Consider the following 23869-nt stretch of genomic DNA (forward strand, 5'->3'; position numbering starts at 1 on the left):
TATATTGTGAATAGCTGGGGTCCCAGCACCGATCCCCACGGTACTCCACTAGTCACTGCCTGCCATTTGGAAAAAGACCTGGTTATTCCTACTTTTTGTTTCCTGTCTGCCAACCAGTTTTCTATCCATCTCAATACACTGCCCCCAATCCCATGTGCTTTAATTTTTCACGTTAATCTCATATGTGGGACTTTGTCAAAAGCCTTCTGAAAGTCCAAATAAACCACATCCACTGGCTCCCCCTCATCAACTCTACTAGTTACATTCTCGAAAGAGTGCAGTAGATTTGTCAAGCATGATTTCCCTTTCGTAAATCCTTGCCGACTCTGTCCAATTCTGCCACTGTTTTCCAAGTGCTCAGCTATTAAATCTTTTATAATGGACTCTAGAATTTTCCCCACTACCGATGTCAGGTGGTGTGAATCACGAGGTGCGCACCCAACTGACTGTCTAGTGTGGGATTCTCTGTGATGGTGCACCTAAAGAATGAATGAAATCCTTTGAGGAATTGTTTTTTATTCATTCATGGGATTTGGGCTTTGCTGGCTGGGCCAGCATTTATTGCCCATTCCTAGTTGCCCTTCAGAAGGTGGTGATGAGCTGCCTTCTTGAACTGCTGCAGCCCAGGAGGTGTAGGTACACCCACAATGCTATTAGGAAGGGAGTTCCGGGATTTTGATGCAGCGACAGTGAAGGAACCATGATATATTGCCAAGTCAGGATGGTGAGCAATTTGGAAGGGAACTTCCAGGTAGGGTGTTCCCATCTATTTGCTGCCCATGTCCTTCTAGATGGTAGTGGTTGTGGGTTTGGAAGCTGCTGTCTAAGGAGCCTGGGTGAAATTCCTGAAATGCATCTTGTAGATGGTATGCAGTGCTGTTACTATGCGTCAGTGGTGGAGGGAGAGAATGTTTGTTGATCTGGAGCCAATCAAGTGGGCTGCTTTGTCCTGGACGGTGTCAAGCTTCTTGAGGGTTGTGGGAGCTGCACTCGAGGCAAGTGGGGAATATTCCATCACACTCCTGAATTGTGCCTTGTAGATAGTGGTTACTCATCGCAGGATTCCTAGCCTCTGACCTGTTCTTGTAGCCACAGTATTTATATGGCTAGTCCAGAGAAGCTGGGGACCTGCGGAGGAGGCTGAGATGGATCATTCATTCATCATTTCTGGTTGAAGATTGTAGCAAATGCTTCAGCCTTATCTTTTGCATTGATGTGCTGGGCTCCCCCATCATTGAGGATGGGGATATTTGTGGAACTCCTCTTCCAGTAAGTTGTTTAATTGCCCACCACCATTCACAACAGGATGTGGCAGGACTACAGAGCTTGGATCTGACCTGTTGATTGTGGAATCACTCAGATTTGTGTATCACTTGCTGCTTATGTTGTTTGGCACGCAAGTAGTCCTGTGTTATAGGTTCACCAGCTTGACACCTCATTTTAAGGTATGCCTGTTGCTGCTCCTGGCCTGCCCTCCTGCATTCTTTATTGAACCAGGATTGATTCCTTGTCTTGATAGCACCTCATGGATGCCCAGTCTTGAGTTGCTAGATCTGTTCGAAATCTATTCCATTTAGCATGGTGGTTGTGCCACACAACACGATGGACGGAATATGAAGGCGGGACTTGGCCTCCACAATGACTGTGTGGTGGTCACTGCTACCAACACTGTCATGGATCGATGCATTTGCAGCAGGGTGGTTGGTGAGGATGAGGTCAAGTATGTTTTTCCCTCTTATTGGTTCCCTCCTTCACTACTTGCCACAGCCCCAGTCTAACAGCTGTGTCCTTTAGGAATTGGCCAGTTTGGTCAGTAGTGGCGCTACCAAGCCATTCTTGGTGATGGACATTGAAGTCCCCCACCCAGGGTACATTCTGCACCCTTGCTACCCTCATTGTTTCCTCCAAATGGTGGTTAACATGGAGGAGCACTGATTCATCAGCTGAGGGATGACGATATGTGGTAATCAGCAGGAGGTTTCCTTGCCCATGTTTGACCTGATGCCATGAGACTTCCTGAGATCTGGAGTTGATGTTGCGGACTCCCATGGCAACTGCCACCCGACTATATGCCACTGTGCCGCCATGCCTACTGGGTCTGTCCTGCCAGTGGGACAAGCCATACCCAGGGATGGTGATGGTGGTGCCTGGGACAATATCTTTGAGGTATGATTCTGGGAGTATGACTATGTCGGGCTTTTGCTTGAGTCTTTGAGTCAGCTGTCCCCATTTTGGCACAAGCCCTCAGATGTTAGTAAGGAGAACTTTGCAGGGTCAATAGGGTGGAGTGTGCCATTGTTGCTTCTGATGCCTAGGTCAATGCTGGGTGGTCCACCTGGTTTCATTCCATTTTTAAAGCAATGTAGCGGTTTGATACCACCGTGTGTATTTCAGATGGCATTTAAGAGTCAACCACATTGCTGTGGGCCTGGAGTCAAATATAGGCCAGACCAGGTAAGGATGGCAGATTTCCTTCCATAAAGGGCATTAGTGAACCAGATGGGTTTTTACAATAATTGACAATGGTTTCAATTCCAGAGTTTTATTGAATTGAAATTCCACCAACTGCCTGGGTGAGATTCAAACCCGGGTGCCCAGAGCATTACCCTGGGTGCCTGGATTACTAGTCCAGTGACAATGCCACTATGCCATTGCCTTTCCATCCTTCTCCTCCTTATGTATATCCTGTGTCAATTCCTTTATGCATGAATGCTCTGGAAGGCATAAGAATTAGGTATGATTTAGTTGTGGAAAAGTCATAATTTTGACTGTCACCATACTCAGCTCTCTTGTTGTTCAGCCATTGATGAAATAAAGTCAGCATATGTGTATCAGGGAGATTTGTAATTCTGTCATCAGCTGTCAGTCAGCTCCCTGCTTTTCCTCCTCCAACTAGAGGGATTCCTGTAAGCCACTTATTTCCTGGGAATTCTCTTTTACATTAGGGAGTTGAACTGTTTGTGACAGCACACTTCCAGCTCTGTCCCTCTTCCTTTCATTTTCTGCTTGCTTTGAGATGCAGAGGGATCTGTGTGTCCTAGTGCATGAATCGCAAAAGGCTAGCATGCAGGTACAGCAAATAATAAGGAAAGCTAATAGAATGTTATCATTTATTGCGAGGGGAATTGAACACATAAGTAGAGAGGTTATGCTTCATTTATACAGAGCACGAGTGAGAAGACATCTAGAGTACTGTGTACAGTACTGGTGACCTTATTTAAGGAAGGATGTAAAGGAAGGAAGCAGTTCAGAGAATGTTTACCAGACTAACACCTGGAATGGGTGGGTTGTCTTCTGAGGAAAGGTTGGATAAGCTAGGCTTGTTTCTGCTGGAGTTTAGAAAAGTAAGAGGCGATTTGATTGAAACATACAAGATCCTAAGGGGTCTTGACAGGGTGGATGTGGAGAGGACGTTTCCTCTTGTGGGAGAATCTAGAACTAAAGTTCATTGTTTAAAAATAGGGGTCGCCCATTTAAAATGGAGATGAGGCAAAATTTTTTCTCTCAGGGTCGTGAGTCTTTGGAACTCTCGTCCTGAAAAGGTGGTGGAAACAGAGTCCTTGAATATTTTTTAGGCAAAAGTGGATAGATTTTTGGTAAGCAAGGGGGTGATAGGCTTTCAGGGGTAGGCAGGATGCAGATTTGAGGCTACTGTCAGATTAGCCATGATCTTATTAAATGGTGGAGCAGGCTCGTGGGGCCGAAACTGCTTCTTGTTTGTATGTCTGTATGCTCGTATGTTGCTTCTGCAAGTTATAAAGAAACAGACCTGTGAGTGAGTGAGGGTGAAGTATTCACCTGATGGATGGAGTGAATTCAGTGAGGGTGACTGAGACAATGCATCACATTGCATAGAGATTGGGTGGTGGCAACATTGGTGGATAAATGGGAAGGTGATGAATTGCATTGAAAGACGGTGCTGAAATTTGAGTAATCTTGAGGAGCTATGCGATCGAGTAAGATTAGCAAGATGGAGTGAAGGGAAAGAGGGGTGCTTAAAGCACAGGATGGAGTTGAATTAGGTAATATACTCACTTTTCCTAACTTGGCTGCATCTTTAAACTGCTTCCTACATTGCATCCAAGATCTGGACACAATGTTCCTGCTGTCCACCACCTGACCTCACCTCCTTGATGAAAGCAGGAAGTTTCTTCCTCACACTGCTGTGGAAAGAATGTCTTTGCTGCTCCTGATATTACCCAGCTGCCTTTGCTATATGTCATCCAACCATTCCAAACACCTCCAATTATTGATGTCCAAAGACTCCTTAGGCAGCACTTTCCAAACTCATGACAGCTGCCATCTTTGAAGGACAAAGACAGCAGATAAATGGAAACGCCACCACCTGGAAGTTCCCATCTAAGCCACTCAACATCCTGACTTGGAAATATACAGCTGTTCCTTCACTGTCATTGGGTCAAAATCCTGGAACTCTCTTCCTAACAGCACTGTGGGTGTACCTACTCCACGTGGATTGCAGCGGTTCAAGAAAGCAGCTCACCACTACCTTTTCAGGGCAATTAGGGATGGACAATAATTGCTGGCCTAGGCAGTGAATCCCATACTCTGTAGAATAAAAAAAACTGCAGCAAGACCTTGGCAATATTCAGGCTTGGACTGACATGTGACAAGCTGGCAAGTAACATTCACACTAAACAAGTGTTGAGCGATGATCATTTCCAACAAGAGAGAATCTAACCATCGCCCCTTGATATTCAATCGTATTACCAGCACTGAATGTCCCACTGTCAACATCCTGGGGGTTACCACTGACCAGAAATTGAACTGAACCAGCCATATAAATACTGTGGCTACCAAGAGCAAGTTAGAGCATGAAAGTAGAGCTAGCAAAAGTGAACTGGCAAATGAGATTAAGGGATCTGTCAATAGAAGTTTAGTGGCAGACATCTAAAGGGATATTTCAGAATACACAGAATATATACTTTGTAATGAGAAAGAAAGGCCAGGATTTCCTGGTTGGCGAGTGGGGCGCGGGGTCCGCTTGCTGGCTGGTAAAATGACGTGGGATGACGTCAGGCGGAACAGTGTCACATGAGGGGACATGTCAGGGAATTTTTTTTTCTCTGTTTTTAACATTTTTTAATGTGTAGCCGATCTCCCTGAGGCAGCACTTAGCATCAGGGAGATGAGTGCGCTCTTTTGCGCGCATGCATGGAAGAGCACACTCTCGGCTCAAGGAATTCCCCCCTCCCTTCGCCCACACAGGGAGCGCATAGCGCTTCTTTGCGGATGCCATGCTGGGTGGGCCTTAATTGGCCTGTCCACGTAAAATGGTGGCACCGTGCCTCCATGCTGCTGAACTTCCCCCTCAACGGGGGGAAAATTCTGCCCAAAAATTCCAAGGTGAGGGCCCACCACCCGTGGTTAACTAACAAAGTTAAAGATAGTATGAAACTTGAAGCAAAATCATATAATCACGCAAAGACAGGTGGCAGGTCAGAAGATTGGAAAGAATATAAAGAACAGCAAGAGATGACAAAAAGATTAACAAGGAGGGAAAAATTAGAGTATGAGAGAAAGCTAGCTGGTAACATAAAGACGGATAGTAAGAGTTTCAATAGATATTTAAATAAGAAAAGAGTTAACAAAGTGAGCGTTGGTCCTATAGAAAGTGCTTCTGGGGAATTGATAATGGAAAGTCGGGAGATGGAGAATGAATTAAACAGGTATTTTTCTTTGATCTTCACTATTGAGGACATAAGTAACGTCCTGGAAATAGTGGTAAATCAGGAAATGGAAGGGAGGGAGGAAATCGGGAAAATTACAATCACCAGGAAAGTGGTATTGAGCAAGTTGTTGGGGCTGCGATGTGACAAATTTCAGGTCCCGATGGCCTTCACCTTAAGGTCTTGAAAGAAGTGGCCAGTGAGATAGTTGATGCACTGATTTTTATTTTCCAAAATTTCCTAGATTTGGAGAAGGTTCCATTAGATTGAAAAATAGCAAATGTAACTCCTTTATTCAAGGAGGGAGGGAGTCAGAAATCAGGAAACTACAGGCCAGCTAGCCTAACATCTGTCGTAGGGATAATGTTAGAAGCTAGTATTAAAGACATTATAGCAGGGCACTTAGAAAAATTCAAGGCAATCAGGCAGGGTCAACATGATTTTGTAAAAGGAAAATTATGTTTAACCAAGTTATTGGAGTTCTTTGAAGGAGTCACATGTGCTATGGATAAAGGGGAACCGGTGGATGTACTGTACTTAGATTTCCAGAAGGCATTTGATAAAGTGTCACATCAAAGGTTATTGCAGAAAATAAAAGCTCATGGTGTAGGGGGTAACACATTGGCATGGTTAGAAGATTGTCTCACTCACAGGAAGTAGAAAGTTGGCATCAATGGGCCTTTTTCTGGTTGGCAGGTTGTGATGAGTGGCATGCCACAGGGGTCAGTGCTGGGGCCTCAACTTCTTAAAATTTATGTAAATGACTTTGATGGAGGGACCGGAGGAATGGTTGCTAAATTTACTGGCAAAACAAAAATAGATAGGAAAGTACATTGCGAAGAGGACGTAAAGAGGCTCCAAAGTGACATAGTTAAATGAATGGGCAAAGATCTGGCAAATGGAGTACAGTGTGGGCACATGTGAAATTCTTCATTTTGTCAGGAAAGATAAAAAAGAAATTATTATCTAAATGGTGAGAGATTGCAGAACTCTGATATTCAGAGGGATCAGGGTATGTTAGTGCATCAGTCACAAAAGGTTCCAGCACAATACCACCACCAAACACATCTTCCCTTCAACCCCCCGATGGCATTCCGTAGGGATCGTTCCCGCCAGGACTCCCTGGTCCACTCCTCCATCACCCCCTACTCCTCAACCCCCACCTATGGCACCTCCCCATGCCCACGCAAAAGATGCAACACCTGCCCCTTCACTTCCTCTCTCCTCACTGTCCAAGAGCCCAAACACTCCTTTCAAGTGAAGCAGCATTTCACTTGCTTTTCCCTCAACATAGTCTACTGCATTCGTTGCTCCCAAAGTGGTCTCCTCTACATTGGAGAGACCAAATGTAAACTGGGCGACTGCTTTGCAGAACACCTGCGGTCAGTCCGCAAGAATGACCCAAACCTCCCTGTCACTTGCCATTTTAACACTCCACCCTGCTCTCTTGCCCACATGTCTGTCCTTGGCTTGCTGCATTGTTCCAGTGAAGCCCAACGCAAACTGGAGGAATAGCACCTCATCTTCCGACTAGGCACTTTACAGCCTTCCGGACAGAATATTGAATTCAACAACTTTAGATCTTGAACTCCCTCCTCCATCCCCACCCCCTTTCTGTTTCTTCCCCCTTCCTTTTGTTTTTTCCAATAATTTATATAGATTTTTCTTTTCCCACCTATTTCCATTATTTTTAAATCTTTTATGCCCTGCTAGTCTTTCCACCCCACCCCCTCTAGAGCTGTACCTTGAGTGTCCTGCCATCCATTCTTAATTAGCACATTTGTTTAGATAATATCACCACCTTCAAAGCCTCTGTGTTCGTTTGTCTGTGACATCTTTCGAATATCTGCTCCTATCACTGCTTGCTTGTCCCTACAACCACACCTCCCCCCCACTTCTCTCTCTCTCTCTCTCTCTCTCTCTCTCTCCCCCCCCCCCCACCTTAAACCAGCTTATATTTCACCCCTCTCCTTAGATTCACTCAGTTCTGTTGAAGGGTCATGAGAACTCGAAACGTCAACTCTTTTCTTCTCCGCCGATGCTGCCAGACCTGCTCAGTTTTTCCAGGTAATTCTGTTTTTGTTTTACAAAAGGTTAGTATGCAGGTTCAGCAGGTAATTAGGATAGTTAATAGAATGTTATCATTTATTGTGAGGGGAATTGATTTCATAAGTTGGGAGGTTATGCTCCAGTTGTACAGGGCACTTGTGAGACCACCTCTTGAGTATTGTGTACAGTACTGGTCTCCTTATTTAAAGAAAGTATAAATATGCTAGAAGTGGTTCAGAGAAGGTTTACTAGACTAAAACAATAAATGGACAGGTTGCCCTATGTGGAAAGGCTGGACAGGTTAGGCTTGTATCCACTGGAATTTAGAAGAGTTAGAGATTACTTAATTGAAACCTTTAAGATCCTGAGGGGTCTTGACAGGATGGATGTGAAGAGGATGATTCCCCTTGTGGGAGAATCTAGAACTAGGGGTCACTGTTTAAAGATAAGGGCTCACTCATTTAAGATAGAGATGAAGAGAATTTTTTTTCTCTCAGAGGATTGAGAGTCTTTGGAACTCTCTTCCTCAAAAGGCGGTGGAAGCAGAGTCTTTGAATACTTTTAAGCCAGAGCTAGATAGATTCTTGATTAACAAGGGGGTGAAAGGTGAAAGGTTATTGGTGAGTAGGCAGGAATGTGGGGTTGAGGTTACCTTCAGATCAGCCATGATTGTATTGAATGGCAGAGCAGACTCAAGAGGTCGAGTGGGCTACTCCTGCTCCAAATTTATTTGAATCCTGAGGCGAGTAGCCCACCTCCTGACTCCCCAAAGCCTGTCCACCATCTGCAAGGCACCAGTCTTGAATACCCTCCACTTGCCTGGATGAGTGCCATAACACTCAAGAAGCTTGACACCATCCAGGACAAAACAGCCTGCTTGATTGGCATCCCATCCATAAACATTCACTTCCTCCATTACTGACGCATAGTGTCTGTTGTGTATACCATCTCTAAGGTGCACTGCAGGAACTCACCATATCTCCTTTAGACAGCACCTCCCAAACCCACAACCTCCCCATCTAGAAGGACGAGGGCATCAGATGCATGGGAACACCACCACCTGGAAGTTCCCCATAGGCCCCTCACCATCTTGACTTGGAAATATATCGCTGTTCCTTCACTGTCGTTGCGTCAAAATCCTTGAACTCACTCACTAATAGCACTGTGGGTGTATGTACACCACATGGACTGCAGCAGTTCAAGAGGCAGATCACCACTATCTTCTAGGTCAATTAGAGATGGGCAATAAATGCTGGCCTAGCCAGCAATGCCCATATGTCCTGAATAAATAAAAAAAACAGTCTCTTTAAAAATAGCTAAAATGGCATTAGGCAACAATGTATCTACTGCAAGCTTGGAGACATGAAATCTGAAAGCTTAAATTAATTGGTACAAGCAAGTTCCAGCCTGCTCATTTAACTTCCGGGTTTCACCGATGCAATTCCAATTAGGACCTTAGATTGATGTGTTATGATATGCTAGTGAAATATCACTCAGCAAGTATAGAGGTAATTAAATTTGAAATGTACATGCTGGTTGCTCTGTGATCTGAAGAATCCTTTTTCCAGCTTTAAACTTTATATTCACATCACTCAGGTAAAGTTGATTAGAAATGGCAGGGTGAAAAAATTATTACTGTGGGCAAATTAGCAATGATCAAAAACAGCCAATTTATTTTAAAGTAAGTCAGGACAGCAACATACATTTTTGACAGTCCATCATAAAACAAGACCTGAAGGTTCAGTGGATTAGGACTTATGTCAACTCCAAGGCAAGAAGTACTTCATTTAAAATAGGCTGAGATTGGGTTTGTACTCTTTCGTCATCAGCCGGTAGTATTTCATGCATTCTACGATAAAGTGAAAGATCTTGGAGCAGTGCCTCATTTTAAACTTTATATTCCATACAATATCTTGTAAACTCCTTGGATAGCATTGCTTGTATAATATCTGCCTGCATCCTATCCAATCATCCCATCCCTGCTGCCTTATATTGCCTCAAATTAAAAATTCTCACCTTCATGTTTAATCCTTTTATTGCCATGCCCATCTTTACCTCTGAAACTTCTTCTAGACCCAAAGTTCTCACCCATCCCGACTAGAGATTCATGGTCTCCCTAGAGAGGCGGAGCCTCTTTCGGCATTATACCGCGAACATATTGAGGTAGTTGCATCGCCACCTGTAAACCCTGGCAACAGGATAGTGGCATCTTCTGTAGCCCCTTCCGTCTTGGACTTCCTGCTGGCATGGCGCCCCATGTGCCTGCGCCTCTCCTCCCACAGATCCCTCCCCTGGAAGCTGCATTGGGATACTTGGCCTCCTCTCCCTTCTGCCCATCTCTTCCTCCTCAGAGGAAGATTATGCCTCCAGTGGAATGCATAATCCCCATTACCAGGGTAAGGGAAGGCTGCCTGATACCTGGAAAAGTCCACATGGTCCAGTTCCTCAGGGGTTCTGAGGACAGCAATGAGTTCAGGAATGAAGCCTGGAAATGTTAAGAATGAAGCCCCGATCAGAGAATAAGCTGACAAGTACCAATAAGCCACCAGCAGCAGGTTATCTCCAAAGCTCCTCACTACTCACATTGACAATGCTGCTGACCCTTCTTATCCCACCCATGGATAAGGTTTTGCAAATTGTGGCCTACCCGCCTGTCCATTTTGCCCATGTGACGAGTGAAAATTTGCACGGGCAATGTTAAATCGCTGTCAGTTGGGTTATCAAGGGCCTTAACTGGCCTGTTAATTAATGGTGGGCGCGGATCCGACTCCTGCAAGCGCCCACCGAGCTAACTATCGCGCGAGTGCGTGTTGATATTGGGACACTCGCCTGTCGTCATCATGCATCATTTTATGCTCGAGTGGGTCAGGTACATGCCAGCTCGCTCAGCGAAAAATTGTGCCCGAAGATTGTTGTCCTAATACCTGTTCTAATTTTGTTTTTTCACTAATTTTCATTTATGTCCCATTTATTAGATGTACTTTAAAGTGATATTTTGGTGTATCATTTATTTGATATTTCATAATTCGTTGATGTGAAAGCACTTTTCTTTTTATACTATTATGTTTAAACCTCTCTATTCTTTCCTCATAACCCATTCTCTTTGGAATCAACCTCGCTGTCATTTTTAGTCTACTTTTTAATGTAAGTTTACACTTTTTTGAATTATTCTGGCCAAAACTGTACATAGGAACTCCAAAATTCCTGGTGCTCCAATAATCCTGTGAAGATGGTTTTCAGGTACATGGGCAGCAAAGGCTAGGAGAGACAAATTTTGGGGCATGGATCTTCCAGAGTGAATTTTTTTGGCACTATCAGAAATCCAGGCATATTGTAATATCCTGTAAATAAAGGAAATACATCATGCAAAACATTTTCAGCTTTATTCCCTCAGCTGGATTGTGTACTTTAGCTTTCAATGTTGCTAAAGGAGAAATAAACACGAGAGGACATGGCTTTAGAGTGAAAGGGGAAAGGTTTAGGGGGAACTTCTTCACTCAGAAAGTGGTGAGAGTGTGGAACGAGCTACCATCTGACGTGATAAATGCGGGCTCACTCTTAAGTTTTAAGAATAAATTAGATAGATACATGGATGGGAGAGGTCTGGAGGGTTATGGACCAGGTACAGGTCAATGGGACTAGCGGAATAATATTTCGGCACAGACCAGAAGGGCCGAATGGCCTGTCTTCTGTGTAGTGTTCTATGGTTCTATGGTATGGCTAGTATATTTGGGAAGCTGGATGGGAGGGGTTGAGGGGGGACCAAAGGCCAGTTTTTACACGTAATCAAACTTGTTGCTGAAACTAGCAAAAGAATAAAACAAGGTTTGAAATTTTATGACCTGTTTCCCAGAGCTTTGTGCGCTTGCAAATGGTTGTGAATGTTCCTCATGTCCGCTCCTCTCCATTTGGATGGGAACCCAACTTGTGCTGGTATTGTGCAAGCATCCAACCAGAATATTTAAATTAGCCTGAATTCTGGATTTTACTACTGCATTTTATCCATAAAGAGTAAATAATTTTCTGTCTCCATTAGGCCTCCCTATTTTAGTTTCAATTTACATTTGATTTTGGGATCCAGATGGCTGATAAGTCTGGTGAATGACTCTGCCAAAAGTGGGGCAGGCGTTGCTTGGAGGGTTAGTTTGATGAGTTGTTTGGAGGATTTTGCACTCTCTCCGCAGCCATGACTTTGCCTCTGCATGTTCCCCACAAAGTCTTTTTGCATTCCATACCTTCCCGAATGAATCTTCTCCCATTGTGGTCAGGCACCATGAGTGGAGATGTTTAACCTCTTGAGGGGTGCTTTGAGGACAATCCTAAAGTGGAGGTGGCTTTGAGTGATTAGCGTTTTGATGTTGTGTTCTCTCACTACTCACTGGTATTAATATAGCCTCTCTGCCTCAGCGGCAGACCTGGGGTTCTAAAATTGATCACAAAATTGCAGAGCCAGCCTCCTGATGGATAAGTACTGCACCCTGTATTTTTCACCCAAACAAGCCCCAGGACAAGGAAAGCAATTCTACCCAATTACAGCAGTAGATGTCTCTCTTGCAAACTTTAAAATGGCCTCTCTGCTTCACCCAATGTAAAGCTTCACAACAGGCATACCTGATGCTCCAAAATTGTAATCAGCTTGCAGTGTCAAGAAATTAGCATTTTCTGAACAGAAGTGAACAGCCCAGACTTCACCTTACTCCTTTGAAACAAAAACCTGTTGGTTTGGATACTCTTTGTTGATAACTTTGCTTCAGAGTTTTATGAAAAAAAAATTAGGGTTCCCTTGAGTGCGAACGAATGCCTCCAGTTGCATTCGCTTCAGAATGGCATCGATCGGGTCTCGGGATCCAACATCACATCAACACAAAACAATGACGCAGAACAATGCAAAACAATGCAATGAAGCAAAATGACATTAAATTCAAATTAAAGACTCAAATTAGGCATTCTGCCCCTAAAAACTGTGTGACTTAAAGTAGGTCAACTTAAAATGCTGATTTACTGTATTTTCATAGAGTCATAGAGCACAGAAACAGGCCCTTTGGCCCATCGTATCTGTGCCGGCCATCAAGCACCCATCTGTTTGAATTCCGTTTTCCAGCACTTGGCCCGCAGCAAAGTGTATTTACATGCATTTATCCTGGAACAAGGCCAATGCAGTATCCTCGAGGCTGTTGGTTGGCCTCAAACCCACGCAGTGAAGCAGGAACATTGTTTACGGGTATTGCTGCTTTTTACCTTATGTATGTTATACATATACAATTGTGGACATTGAAGCCCAATACCGCTTCATCATGTATCTCCAATCATTAATTTACTACCTTTAGTTTCAGTTTCAAGTCCCGAGTATAATCCATGTAGCAAATGACCCAGTAGAACATTGTGAAGAGTCATAGGAACTCGAAAAGTTAACTCTGTCTTTCTCTCCACAGATGCTCTTGGACCTGTTGAGTTTTTCCAGCATCTTCTGTTTTTGTTCCAGTAGCATATTGTATTGCTTTAAGGTGGTTGCAGATAAAATACTCAGTCAACTATGGAATGCATAAAATAAGAAATTGAAGTTCGCCATTGAAGTTCACTTCTATTAATACATCAGTTCTTCTGTCATGATGTTTAATTGTGTAAAGATAAAGCCTAGGGGAGAATTTTCCCCTCATCAGGTGGGCACGGCGGGTGGGCCCAGGAGCAGCCGTACAATGGCCCACTGCCTGCGATCGGGCCCTGACTGCAATTTCATGCTGGCTGACCAATCAACAGCCAGCCAGTATGAATAGCGCGCTGAAATGCCCAGCGCTGCCTGGGTGGGGTGATGGAGGGCACGCACGGAAGTCAATACATGCATGCGGGTATGCACACAGAAAGCTCCCTGAAGGCTTGGAGCTGCCTCAGGGAGCTGAGGATTTATAGCATTAAAAATAAAGATTTAAAAATTAAGGTAAACATGTCCCTGCTCATGTGACAGAGTTACATGTTAGAAATGAGATTTAACCATTTTTATTTTATTTTTAATTAACATTGGAAACCTCACCCCATCCGTGGATGAGTTTCTCTCAAAAATCCAAAGGCCACTTGGCCTTTTTGCCGCCCGCCAACCATTAGGTTGAATGGGCAGGAAAAGATTCCATTTAATTAATTGAATTAATGGGCTTAACAACCCTCTTAATTGTCAGTGGATGCGCTGCCGACTGAAATATTACACGAATGCACGATGATGTTGGGACGCTTGCTCGATGTCATCACGTGCTATTTTTCTCCCATTTGGGTCGCGTGCATGCCTGCCTGACGAGAAAAATTCCACCACTAATGATTTTTTGCTCTATTTCCTTGCTTGGCGAATTATTCCACACTAATTGATACTCTTTGAGAAAGTAAATTTTTCCTGATATTTATTTTAAATTTGTTTAATCTTCATTTATCGCTTTTGGACCTAATTTCTTATTATGCTTTGAGGTTTTAATCCAGATTTTCCTGATCAACACGATTTATATTATTCTGTATAGTGGTCAGACTTCACCAGCAGTGTTCAGTTTTCACCAGCACACTGCAATATTGATGCACTTATGTTAGAAACATTGCAGAAAAGAACATCAAAACTAATCACAAGTGCAAAGGAAATGAGTTCTGAAGAAATAATTTTCATAAAGAAATCAGAAAAAAGGCCTCAGTTAATTGTCAAAAAATTAATATCAACAAAGTTGACAAAATTGCAACTGGTATTTGTACTCATGACATGTATGCAGAATTAAAACAACAGGGATCGAAGCATGACCTCTCACCAGACTTCATTTAAGAGTGAGTTTTTGCAGCATTTTCAGTTTTTATTTAATTTAATGCATTATTTCCCATCTAATTACACTTCTTACACATATCTTTTGTTTCCTTTTTCATAGGCTACATTCACAATAAACTGTAGATAGTGTAATTACAGCTGCATCTGAAATCAGGATTGAACTGACACTGCAAAAAAAAGGAAAGACTTGCACTTATATAGCACTTTTCATGATCGCTGGATGTATCATAGCCCTTTACACCCAATAAAGTATTTTTGAAGTATTGTCACTGTTGCAATGTAGGAAACCGACGAAGTTTCACTGGAAGAAATCTCACTGCTTTGATGTGGAATCAATTCAACCCTTAACATCCAATTTACATTAGACAAGTTTATTCAAAGCTGAAATCTTTTCACACCAAAGCTAAACTTGCAGTGAAGCTGTACACTTAATCATTTACTTATCTAGGTCCATTTCCTACAGCACCTGGATTCTGCACAACTATGTCACAAGCATAAATAAATCATTTCGGGGGAGAGCTATTTACTGAATCTGTAAAATCCTGAAAGTTGTCAAAGAGGTTTGTGAAGTAGGATTTTCTCTTCCTAAATCATGCTGATTTTTTTTCTCCATTATTGCCATGCTGGTATTCCACCAGTAGGCCCCTTACATTATTTTTCATTATTTTATCTGTTGCTGATGTTAGGCTATTGGGCTTGTGGTTGCAAAAGTAACCCAATTTGGATTAGCTTTGTAATAGTTCAAAATATCAGTACTACATTTCCCTATTATAAGATCATAAGAACTAGGAGCAGGGTTAGGCTATTCAGCTATTGATGGCTGATCTAGCTGTGGCTCAAACTCCACTTTGCTGCCTGCCCTCCATAACTCTTGATTCCCTTGTAGATCAAAAAATTGTCTAACTCAGCCTTGAATATATTCAACGACCCAACCTCCACTGCTCTCTGTGGAAGAGAATTAACAAACCCTTGAGAGAGAGAAAAAAATCCTCCTCATCTCCATCTTAAATGGGATACTCATTATTTTTAAACTATACCTCCTAGATCTAGATTCCCCAAGAGGGGAAACACCCTCTCAGCATCTACCCTGTCAAGCCCTCTCAGAATCTTAAATGTTTCAATAAAATCACTTCTCATTCTTCTAAATTCTAATTACGAGTCTTACTGAACCTCCGAGCTCTTTTTTATTCTCCTGTGTTGAAAGCGAGCCCCAAGCAGATTTCCTGCACATCTGCTGTCAGTAGTCTGCAAAACATGCAATCCAGCCTAGTGAGTATTCTAGTCTTTGTCTCTCTAATATATTAAGAATCTTGAGGACAGGAGGAATATCTGGTTAGTTTACTCCAGAACTCAGTCACACCAACCAGACAGGTACAGGTTCATGAAAAGCAGTGTTACTGATCTTGAGCAGAGAAAGTGGAATCTTGTAGGGACAGTGAAGGAAGAATCACAGAATCTGGTCCTGTCCAATAGATATGGTGTACTTCCTACTGTGAGGATAAGGAGAAAGGCTGCAGGAAGAAAAAACAGTGCTGGCCAAGGCACTATAGACCAGAAAGCAGTTCAAGATGGTCAGGAATAGAAATATAGGCTATTCAGTAATTAAGGATTGAGAGTTCCAAAGGTATGTTTTTTAGCTGGTAACATGATAAGGCATTTTCAACAATTCTTTAACTGCGAATCCACAGTGGCAGCTGATACTCTCCAGGCTATCTCCCACCACCCTGTGGTAGAATCTATGGGTGAACCACCAGCAAAGGGAGAGCTGCAGCAAGCAATCAAATGGATGAAAAAGCAACAAAGTATGTGACTGCGATGGTATTCTAGCAGAGATCTTCAAAGATGGTGGGTTTTTGCTCACATCAAGAATCCATGCACTAATGCTATGGATTTGAAGCCCCCTGACTTCAGGAATATACTAATTCTAAATACTTTGTTGTGGAAACTGGAGGTACATCCCTCTCATCCATTGCAGGGAAAATCCTGACACGCATTTTCCTGAATCACCTACTTCCTGTGGCTGCGGAAATCCTCCCAGAGACACAGTATGGCTTTTGACCTTCCAGAGGTACCTCTGATATGGGCCAGGATTTTTGCACAGGTAGAAAAGACTTCTGTCTTTGCAAAAATGAGTGTGGAGTCTGGATCTAGAAGTTCCACCTCCAAACCAGGTCTCTGCTATTTTTGCAAAGGGAATGGGGCGTGGTCTAACTTGCACGTCCATGGTTCACAGAGGCAACTGCATATGTTAAATTGCAGTTACCTCAGTCAGATCTGATTTTGGCTATTGGGATGTCCAAAACATGACTGCGCACTTTATAACTAGTAAAGAACAGGTAAAAGCTGCCGAAGTTCTTTGGAGAATTAGGGTACCCCTTGGAGAGGTAAGATACCCTTTTGGATATCTGTCCTGGGACTCCTTTGGGAGAGGTAAGGTGCCCTTTGGGATTGTTAAGAGTAAACATGAGAATATATAAAAAATGCATAAACTCATTAGAACTGTCAAGCCCATTGGAACTGTCAAAAGAACTATCAAGGGAATTGTCAAAGGAGCTGCCAAAAGAGTTGTCAAGAGAATTGTCAAGAGAACTATCAAAAGAACTGTCAAAAGCACTGTCAATTGTCAAGGTACTTAAATGTTCTGCCCTTTAAATATTAGAAAAAAAAATGTCTGCAGTGTTAAAAAATCAGTCCCTGTCTGTTGGCATAAGCCTGAGGGTTATCATTATAAGATTAGTGCTTCATAAATTAAATACATTGTACTTAATTTGTGTATATATGAAATGTTGACATGAATAAATATGGAGTGTGCTGCAAAATAGAAAGTAATTTCACAGTGCGGTGCCTGTCATTTCACAGTCTAATTGATAGCTCCAAGTAGTTATAGACTCTTTGAAGTGGGACTGTGAATACAAATGCTTGTTTTCATAAGGGATAAAAGGAAGTTAAATGTATGGAATATGTTTTTTATCATGGAAAATATATTTTTAATAGTGAATTCATCCACAGACACTGAAGATCATTACTTACTCTTATAATAGGCCTTAAGGCCTGCCCTTGGTGGATACTGGGTGAATTGACATGGTAGGTTTAAGGAAAAAGGCTGGTGGATGTGGTCATTGGTTGGCATGAGTTGGCACTAAGTTGGCATTGGGGCTATAAAGAGCCATGGGGTTGGATGGGGGCATTGGTTGGCATAGAGGTTTTGAGAGGCCATAGGGGATGGATGGGAGGGGTTTAGGTTGGCATGGGAGGCATGAGGTGGCATGGGTTGGCAAGGATAAGATATGGGGAGTGTGTGGGGGGTTGAAGGTGTGAGGGGTGAGGACTGGAAAGCTATTTTTTGATATATTTTACAAAGTGCCCTCTGCCCCTGGCAACCTCTAAACCCTTTCTGGGGTCGCCCACCACAGCTCCCATTTTGACTTGCCCCACCTGGACCAAAATTCCAAACTTCTAGGGCACTTTTTCCAGGGTCAGGTTTGTGGAACCAGGAATTGTCCCAACTCTGAAAGTTCAGGCCATGGTCTTTGTTGCCAGACAAATCCAGGAAAAAAATTGAAGAACAACACCGGGAACTCTTCATTGCATTTGTTGACCTGACCAAAGCATTTGACTTAGTAAATTGTGAGGCTCTGTTGATTGTGCTCCAGACATATGGACATCCAAGAAACTTCATCACAACCCTGTAACTGCATCATAATGCTATAACTGCAACTGTATGAATGGGAGATCTGAAACATCCCTTTCAAAATCTGGACTGGTGTCAAGCAAGGCTGCATGATAGCCCTGTACTATTTACAGTGTACCTGACAGTGGCTATTCACCTATAGGAACATAGAAGCATAGTTCTTACAGCCTGCTCCGTCATTCATTAAGATCATGACTGATCTGATTGTGGTCTCAACTGCACTTTTCAGCCCGTTCCCCATAACTCTTGAAATCTCATCAAAGATCAACTGCCCTCTGGTGGAAGTATTAAATACCGCTTAGATGAAAAACTTTTTGATTTCAGCCACCTTCGTGCCAAAACTAAACTGACCACCATAGGCTAGATGAGCTACAGTATGACTGCAGTATCATTGCGCACACTGCACCAGATTTGTAAGACACTCAATCTCTTCAATTCTGCATACAAAAGACTTGGTCTGTCCTTGAATGTTGCCAAAGCAAAATTCATAATCAACCCACACCCGGTCAGCCAACTATTCCACCTGCCATATATGTTGAAGGAAAGACTCTGGAATATGTTGAACACTTCCTATACCTTGGCAGCCACCTCTCTCAAAAGCCTACCATTGACAAGAAGATTCAACAGATCAGCTGTGCAAGCTCAGCCTTCTGCAAACTATGGCAGCAAGTGTTTCTCACTAAAGAACTCCACAAGCCAAAAAAGTCCTAGTGTACAGAGGAGTTGTTGTCACCACAGTGCTGTATTGCTGTGAGACCTGGACTGTGCATCAGCAGTGCATAAGAGTGTGGGAGAAATACCATCAGCAATGCATCTGCCGCATTTTTTGGATTCAGTAGGAGGACTGTTGAACAAGTGCTAACCATTAACAAACTATAAAAATGTAATTGATAAGACATTGACACTGGTGTCCTTCTTAAAGCCAGCACCCCAAGCATTCAGGCAAAACTGTTGCAAAATCAACTACAATGGACTGGACACCGTGTCTGGATGGCTGAAAAGCACCTTCCCTGCCAGGTTCTGTTTTCTCATTTTTCGAATAGTCAGCGTTCCAGGTGAGACAAAGAAAACACTACAAGGACAGTCTGAAGCTCGCCTTGAAGCATGGCAGAGTTGACATTAATGACTGGAAGGAGCTTGCTACCAGTTGTTCAAAATGGCAATAACTTGTGCATCAAGTTGCATCATGCAGCAAGTCCTTTATAGTGAGGTAGGGTGGCGGCAGAGAAGGAAAGAAAAGGATGAAAATCCTGCAGTTCTGATCCCATTACCTTGCCCCGTGTGCCCAAAGTTCTGCAGGTCAGGAAATTGGCCTGTTCTGTTACATGAACACTCATGGCAGAAACCCGGGACCCTGAGTAGATGGCATCCTTGAATTGAGGGACAGCTGATGAATGGGATAAAGGATAAAGGAACAAAGTGTTGAGAAAGGAACCTGGAAAGGGAGAGTGATGAACGAGTTGCCTTTATCCATGTCAGGACCAATGCCACAGAAAGGAACAGAGAGAAGGCCCCGCCAAGTGATTATCAGGAGATAGGAGCTAAATAAAAATCATGACCTTGAGGGTAATAATCTCAAGAGAATTATTCATGTTCTGATTGGTTTAGATATAAGATCAGGAAAGTAAATATATTGCTACAGTACTGGTGTGGGGAGAGGGGCATAATTTCATGGGACACTGGCATCAGTAAAAGACAGCGAGGAATTGTACTGCTGGGGTGGGCTGTACCTGACAGGACTGGAACCAAGGTATTAGGATAAATAGGGCTCCATAAAGTACTTTAAACCAATAAAAGAGTGAGGGGATCGGGCAGAAATAATAATAAAGGCAAAAATACTCTTAACGATTAAAAAGGATGAGAGGTCATAAATAATGTTAAAGATACCAAAAGCAAAAAAATGTAGCAAATGCAAAATAACTAATAAAAGTACAACAGAAGTCATGAAAAACAAGAAGATTGACACATTTAGATAAAGCATCAGGGCAAGTTAGGACAGAATAGGGTCTTTTGCTCAAATAAGAGTTTTGGCCAAAAATGCATATTGCAAAAGGAATGAAAGAAACAGATTAAAAGCACAAATTCAGCTTAAAAGTATGGCATAGTGGCCATCACTGACTCCTGACTACAAGATGTCGATAATTGGTAGATATATCTAGATAAGGCCAGGAAATTGGCAGCAGAGGAATATCAACATTCATAAAATATTCATAAGATTAGAAGAAGTGGGTATGGGTAAGAATGAACAAGCAAAATGGTAGAATTAAGGAATAGGAAAAGATGCAAAACTTTGGTGGGAGTTGTCTATATATCTCCTGGTAACAGTGATGAAATTAGTACAGAGATCAGAGAAGCCTTTTGCCAATGCAGAGTAGTTATAATGAGAGATTTTGGGCTGGTTTTTAAGTTCATGACTTGCTGGGAGCAGGAGGTGGGGTGTCCAGTGGCAAGCAAAAAACCCAAATGTCAGTGCAATGTGTGATTATTATATGGTTTCTAGGTTTCCTGACCAATTAGCTTCAGTGGGTGTGATGATGACCAGCATGATATGATATGCGTGGGTGGTGGGGTGACGGTGAGGGTTAGAGGGCTTAATGTTTAACAAAACAACTGGGATGACGTCCCAGAGAACTGAGGTGGGCATTTTAAACAGCCCAGCTCAGCTCTTGGCTGCCTCCAGTCTGTGCCTGGGGACAGTGGGACGAATTCCATCCGGCACACACTCCTTCTCCCTGGAACGAAGAACCTGCCATTCATGGTGCTTTTTACTGAGGCAGGTGCGGCAAGCATTTCCTGGCTTTGTTCACCCACCCAAATCCAGGCCATGGTCTAACTAACGCTTCGTATAGCTGGTACAAAACATTTTCCCCTTTATATTCCAGCTATCTAGTTATAAAAGGCTAACATCCCATTTGCCTTTTTGATTATTTTTTAGTGACTTGTGTAAATGTACCTCTAAATTTCTTTGGACTTCCACCGTTATTAGCTTTCCACCATTTAAATGGAACACGCATCTATCCTTCTATGGCCCAAAATAGATGATCTCACTCTGACCTATGTTGAAATTCTCCTGCTAGAGTTTTATCAACTCACTGAACCTAACAATATCTTTTTGTGATTTATGCTCCCATCTACACTACTTACTATACCAACATTCTTTGTGGCATTGACAACAAAATGAAGAAAGCTGTACCTTGACTCAGAAAAATAATTTCCTATTTTCAGAAATCTATATTGAAGAGTTCCTTACTCGTCTTTATCCAGAACTCTTCACTTCTGCATTTGTTAGCCATTGTGACTGCTGCTGCACATAGAATTCAGTTTAACCTCGTCTGATTGCAGCAGTGGTCGATGTGCATATTGTTAACTGAACACTAGATGGCCTCCTGATGGAAGTAAATACATTGTAGCATTTAAATTCTAAAGTCTCTGCTATATTGCTTTGTTCAATCTTTGATGGGAAGATTTTAAAGTTTCTGGAAATGACAAAAGACAGCTAGATATTATTACACCAACTCAAGTGTTTAATCGGACATAGCAGCTCAGAATTTTTCTGCTTTGACATTTACAAATGAAGCTAATGACAACTTTGCGGGAGGATTGTGGGAGGGCTATTGGAGCATGAGTAAACATGAGAGAAGCGTTTTAAAGGCATAAATCTGGTGGAAATAGCTTCCACCTGAGTTTCATCATTGTAAAAAATCTCTAACACTCTTCTTGTGCTGTAAGTACACCGGACATGAGGACATATTTCATCCCCCATGGGCCATTTTACAGCAAATCCAACATAGCTAAGTGCAAAAGTGAATCTTCCTTTCAGTCTTGAAAATATCTTCCTTTGTGGCCTCAACCATGCTTGCCATGTATTTTCTTCACCTGTCATAGGCAACAATTAGAACATCAAATCTGCCATGGATCGGAATCTGCAATAGTGGTTTGCCTGAGAATATTCATGGAATGCTTTAAGTGTTGATGATCTCATCAGTGGCCAATGCAGCAAAAAAATGTTACAAATGAGAGTTTCGAGTCTTAATCTGGAGACCAACCTGATGGACTAAAACAGCACTTATCAAAGTCACGAATGAAGTCATATGTGGCTGTGATAAACTATCCCTCCTTGTCCTTCTCAATATGTTTGCATCCTTTTGACAAGTTTAACCATACCACCTTCCTCCAGCACCTCTACTCCATTGTCCACCTTGGATGGTTTGGCTTCAAAAAATATTCAAGAAGCTCGACGCCATCTAGGACAAAGCAGCCTGCTTTGTTGGCACTCCATCCATCACCATAAGTATTCACATCTATCACCACCGGCACAGTGGCTGCCATGTGTACCATCTACAAGATGCACTGTAGCAATTCGCCAAGGCTTCTTTGATAGCATCTTCCAGATCTGTGACCTCTACTGCCTAGAAGAACAAGGTCAGCAAGCATATGAGAACACTACCACCTGTAAGTTCCCCTCCAAACTGCACACCAGCCTGATGTAGAAATATATTACTGAACCTGAATTGTCTCTGGGTCAGAGGTGCTGTGTGCCGGTGGTGGAGGGAGTTAATATTTATGGTGGTGGACGAGGTGCCAACAAAGCAGGCTGCTTTGTCCTGGATGGTGTTGAGCCTCTTGCATATTGTATGGAGATGCACTCACCCAAGCTGGACAATGGAAGAGAGATGCTGGAGGAAGATGGTCAAAATCTTGGAACTCTCTCCCTAACAGTACTGTGGATGAACTTAGATGTTGTGGACAGCAGTGGTTCAAAAGGTAGTTCAGCACCATCTTCTCAAGGGCAATTAAGGATAGCCAATATATGCTGGCCTTGTCAGCTACCCGCACATCCTATGTAAGAAGAAAAGCTGGATTGTTCATGCTTATCTATCCAACCATAGCCAGAGAATCACCTGAAGTGGCTTCTCTTCTCACTCTCGTACTGTTATCTTTTTGAACTCCCAATGGGATCTAACTTTGGTCCCCTCCTATTTGTCATCTAAATGCCACCTCTTTGCAACATCCAAAAACAGGTAAAATTCTGCATGCATGCTGATGATACCCAGCTTCAATAAAAAGGAATGAAGCTGGATGGACCACCTGGCATCGAACTAGGTACTGGAAACAACAATGGCATAGCCAGCTCTGTCGACCCTGCAAAGACCTCCTAACTAACATCTGGAGGCTTGTGCCAAAATTGGGAGAGCTGTCTCACAAACTAGTTAAGCAACAGCCTAACATAGTCATACTCACAGAGTCGTACCTTACAGATCATATCCTAGACACTACCATCACCATATCTTGGTATGTCCTGTCCCAATGGCAGGACAGACCTAGCAGAGGTGGCGGCACTGTGTTATACAGTCGGGAGGAAGTTGCCTGGAAGTGCTCAACATTGATTTTGGCCTCCATGAGGTCTCATGGCATCAGGTCAAACACGGGCAAGGAAAAATCCAACTAATTTCCACACACTGCTCTCACCACCCCCCTCCCCCTCCCCTCAGCTGATGAATCAGTACTCCTCCACTCCTCCATGTTGAACATGTTGGAGGAAGCACTGAGGCTGGCAACGGCGCAAAATGTACTCGGGGTGGGGGACTTCAATGTTCATCACCAAGAGTGGCTTGGAAGCACCACCACAGAATGAGCTGGCTGAGTCCTAAA

The 23869-nt window shown here is 42.9% G+C and overlaps 1 protein-coding gene across 1 annotated transcript in view; it reads left to right on the forward strand.

Moving 5' to 3' along the window:
* adgrb2 (adhesion G protein-coupled receptor B2) overlaps window positions 1–23869 on the forward strand; it is a 1120188-nt gene that overhangs the window by 37564 nt on the left and 1058755 nt on the right. Inside the window, exon 2 of the mRNA XM_041212905.1 lies at window positions 22746–22758. Coding sequence (XP_041068839.1) covers window positions 22746–22758 — 13 coding nt within the window. The remainder of the gene's footprint in view (window positions 1–22745; window positions 22759–23869) is intronic.

The sequence above is a fragment of the Carcharodon carcharias genome, chromosome 19, assembly GCF_017639515.1.
Source record: "Carcharodon carcharias isolate sCarCar2 chromosome 19, sCarCar2.pri, whole genome shotgun sequence".
Classification (NCBI taxonomy): Eukaryota; Metazoa; Chordata; class Chondrichthyes; order Lamniformes; family Lamnidae; genus Carcharodon; species Carcharodon carcharias.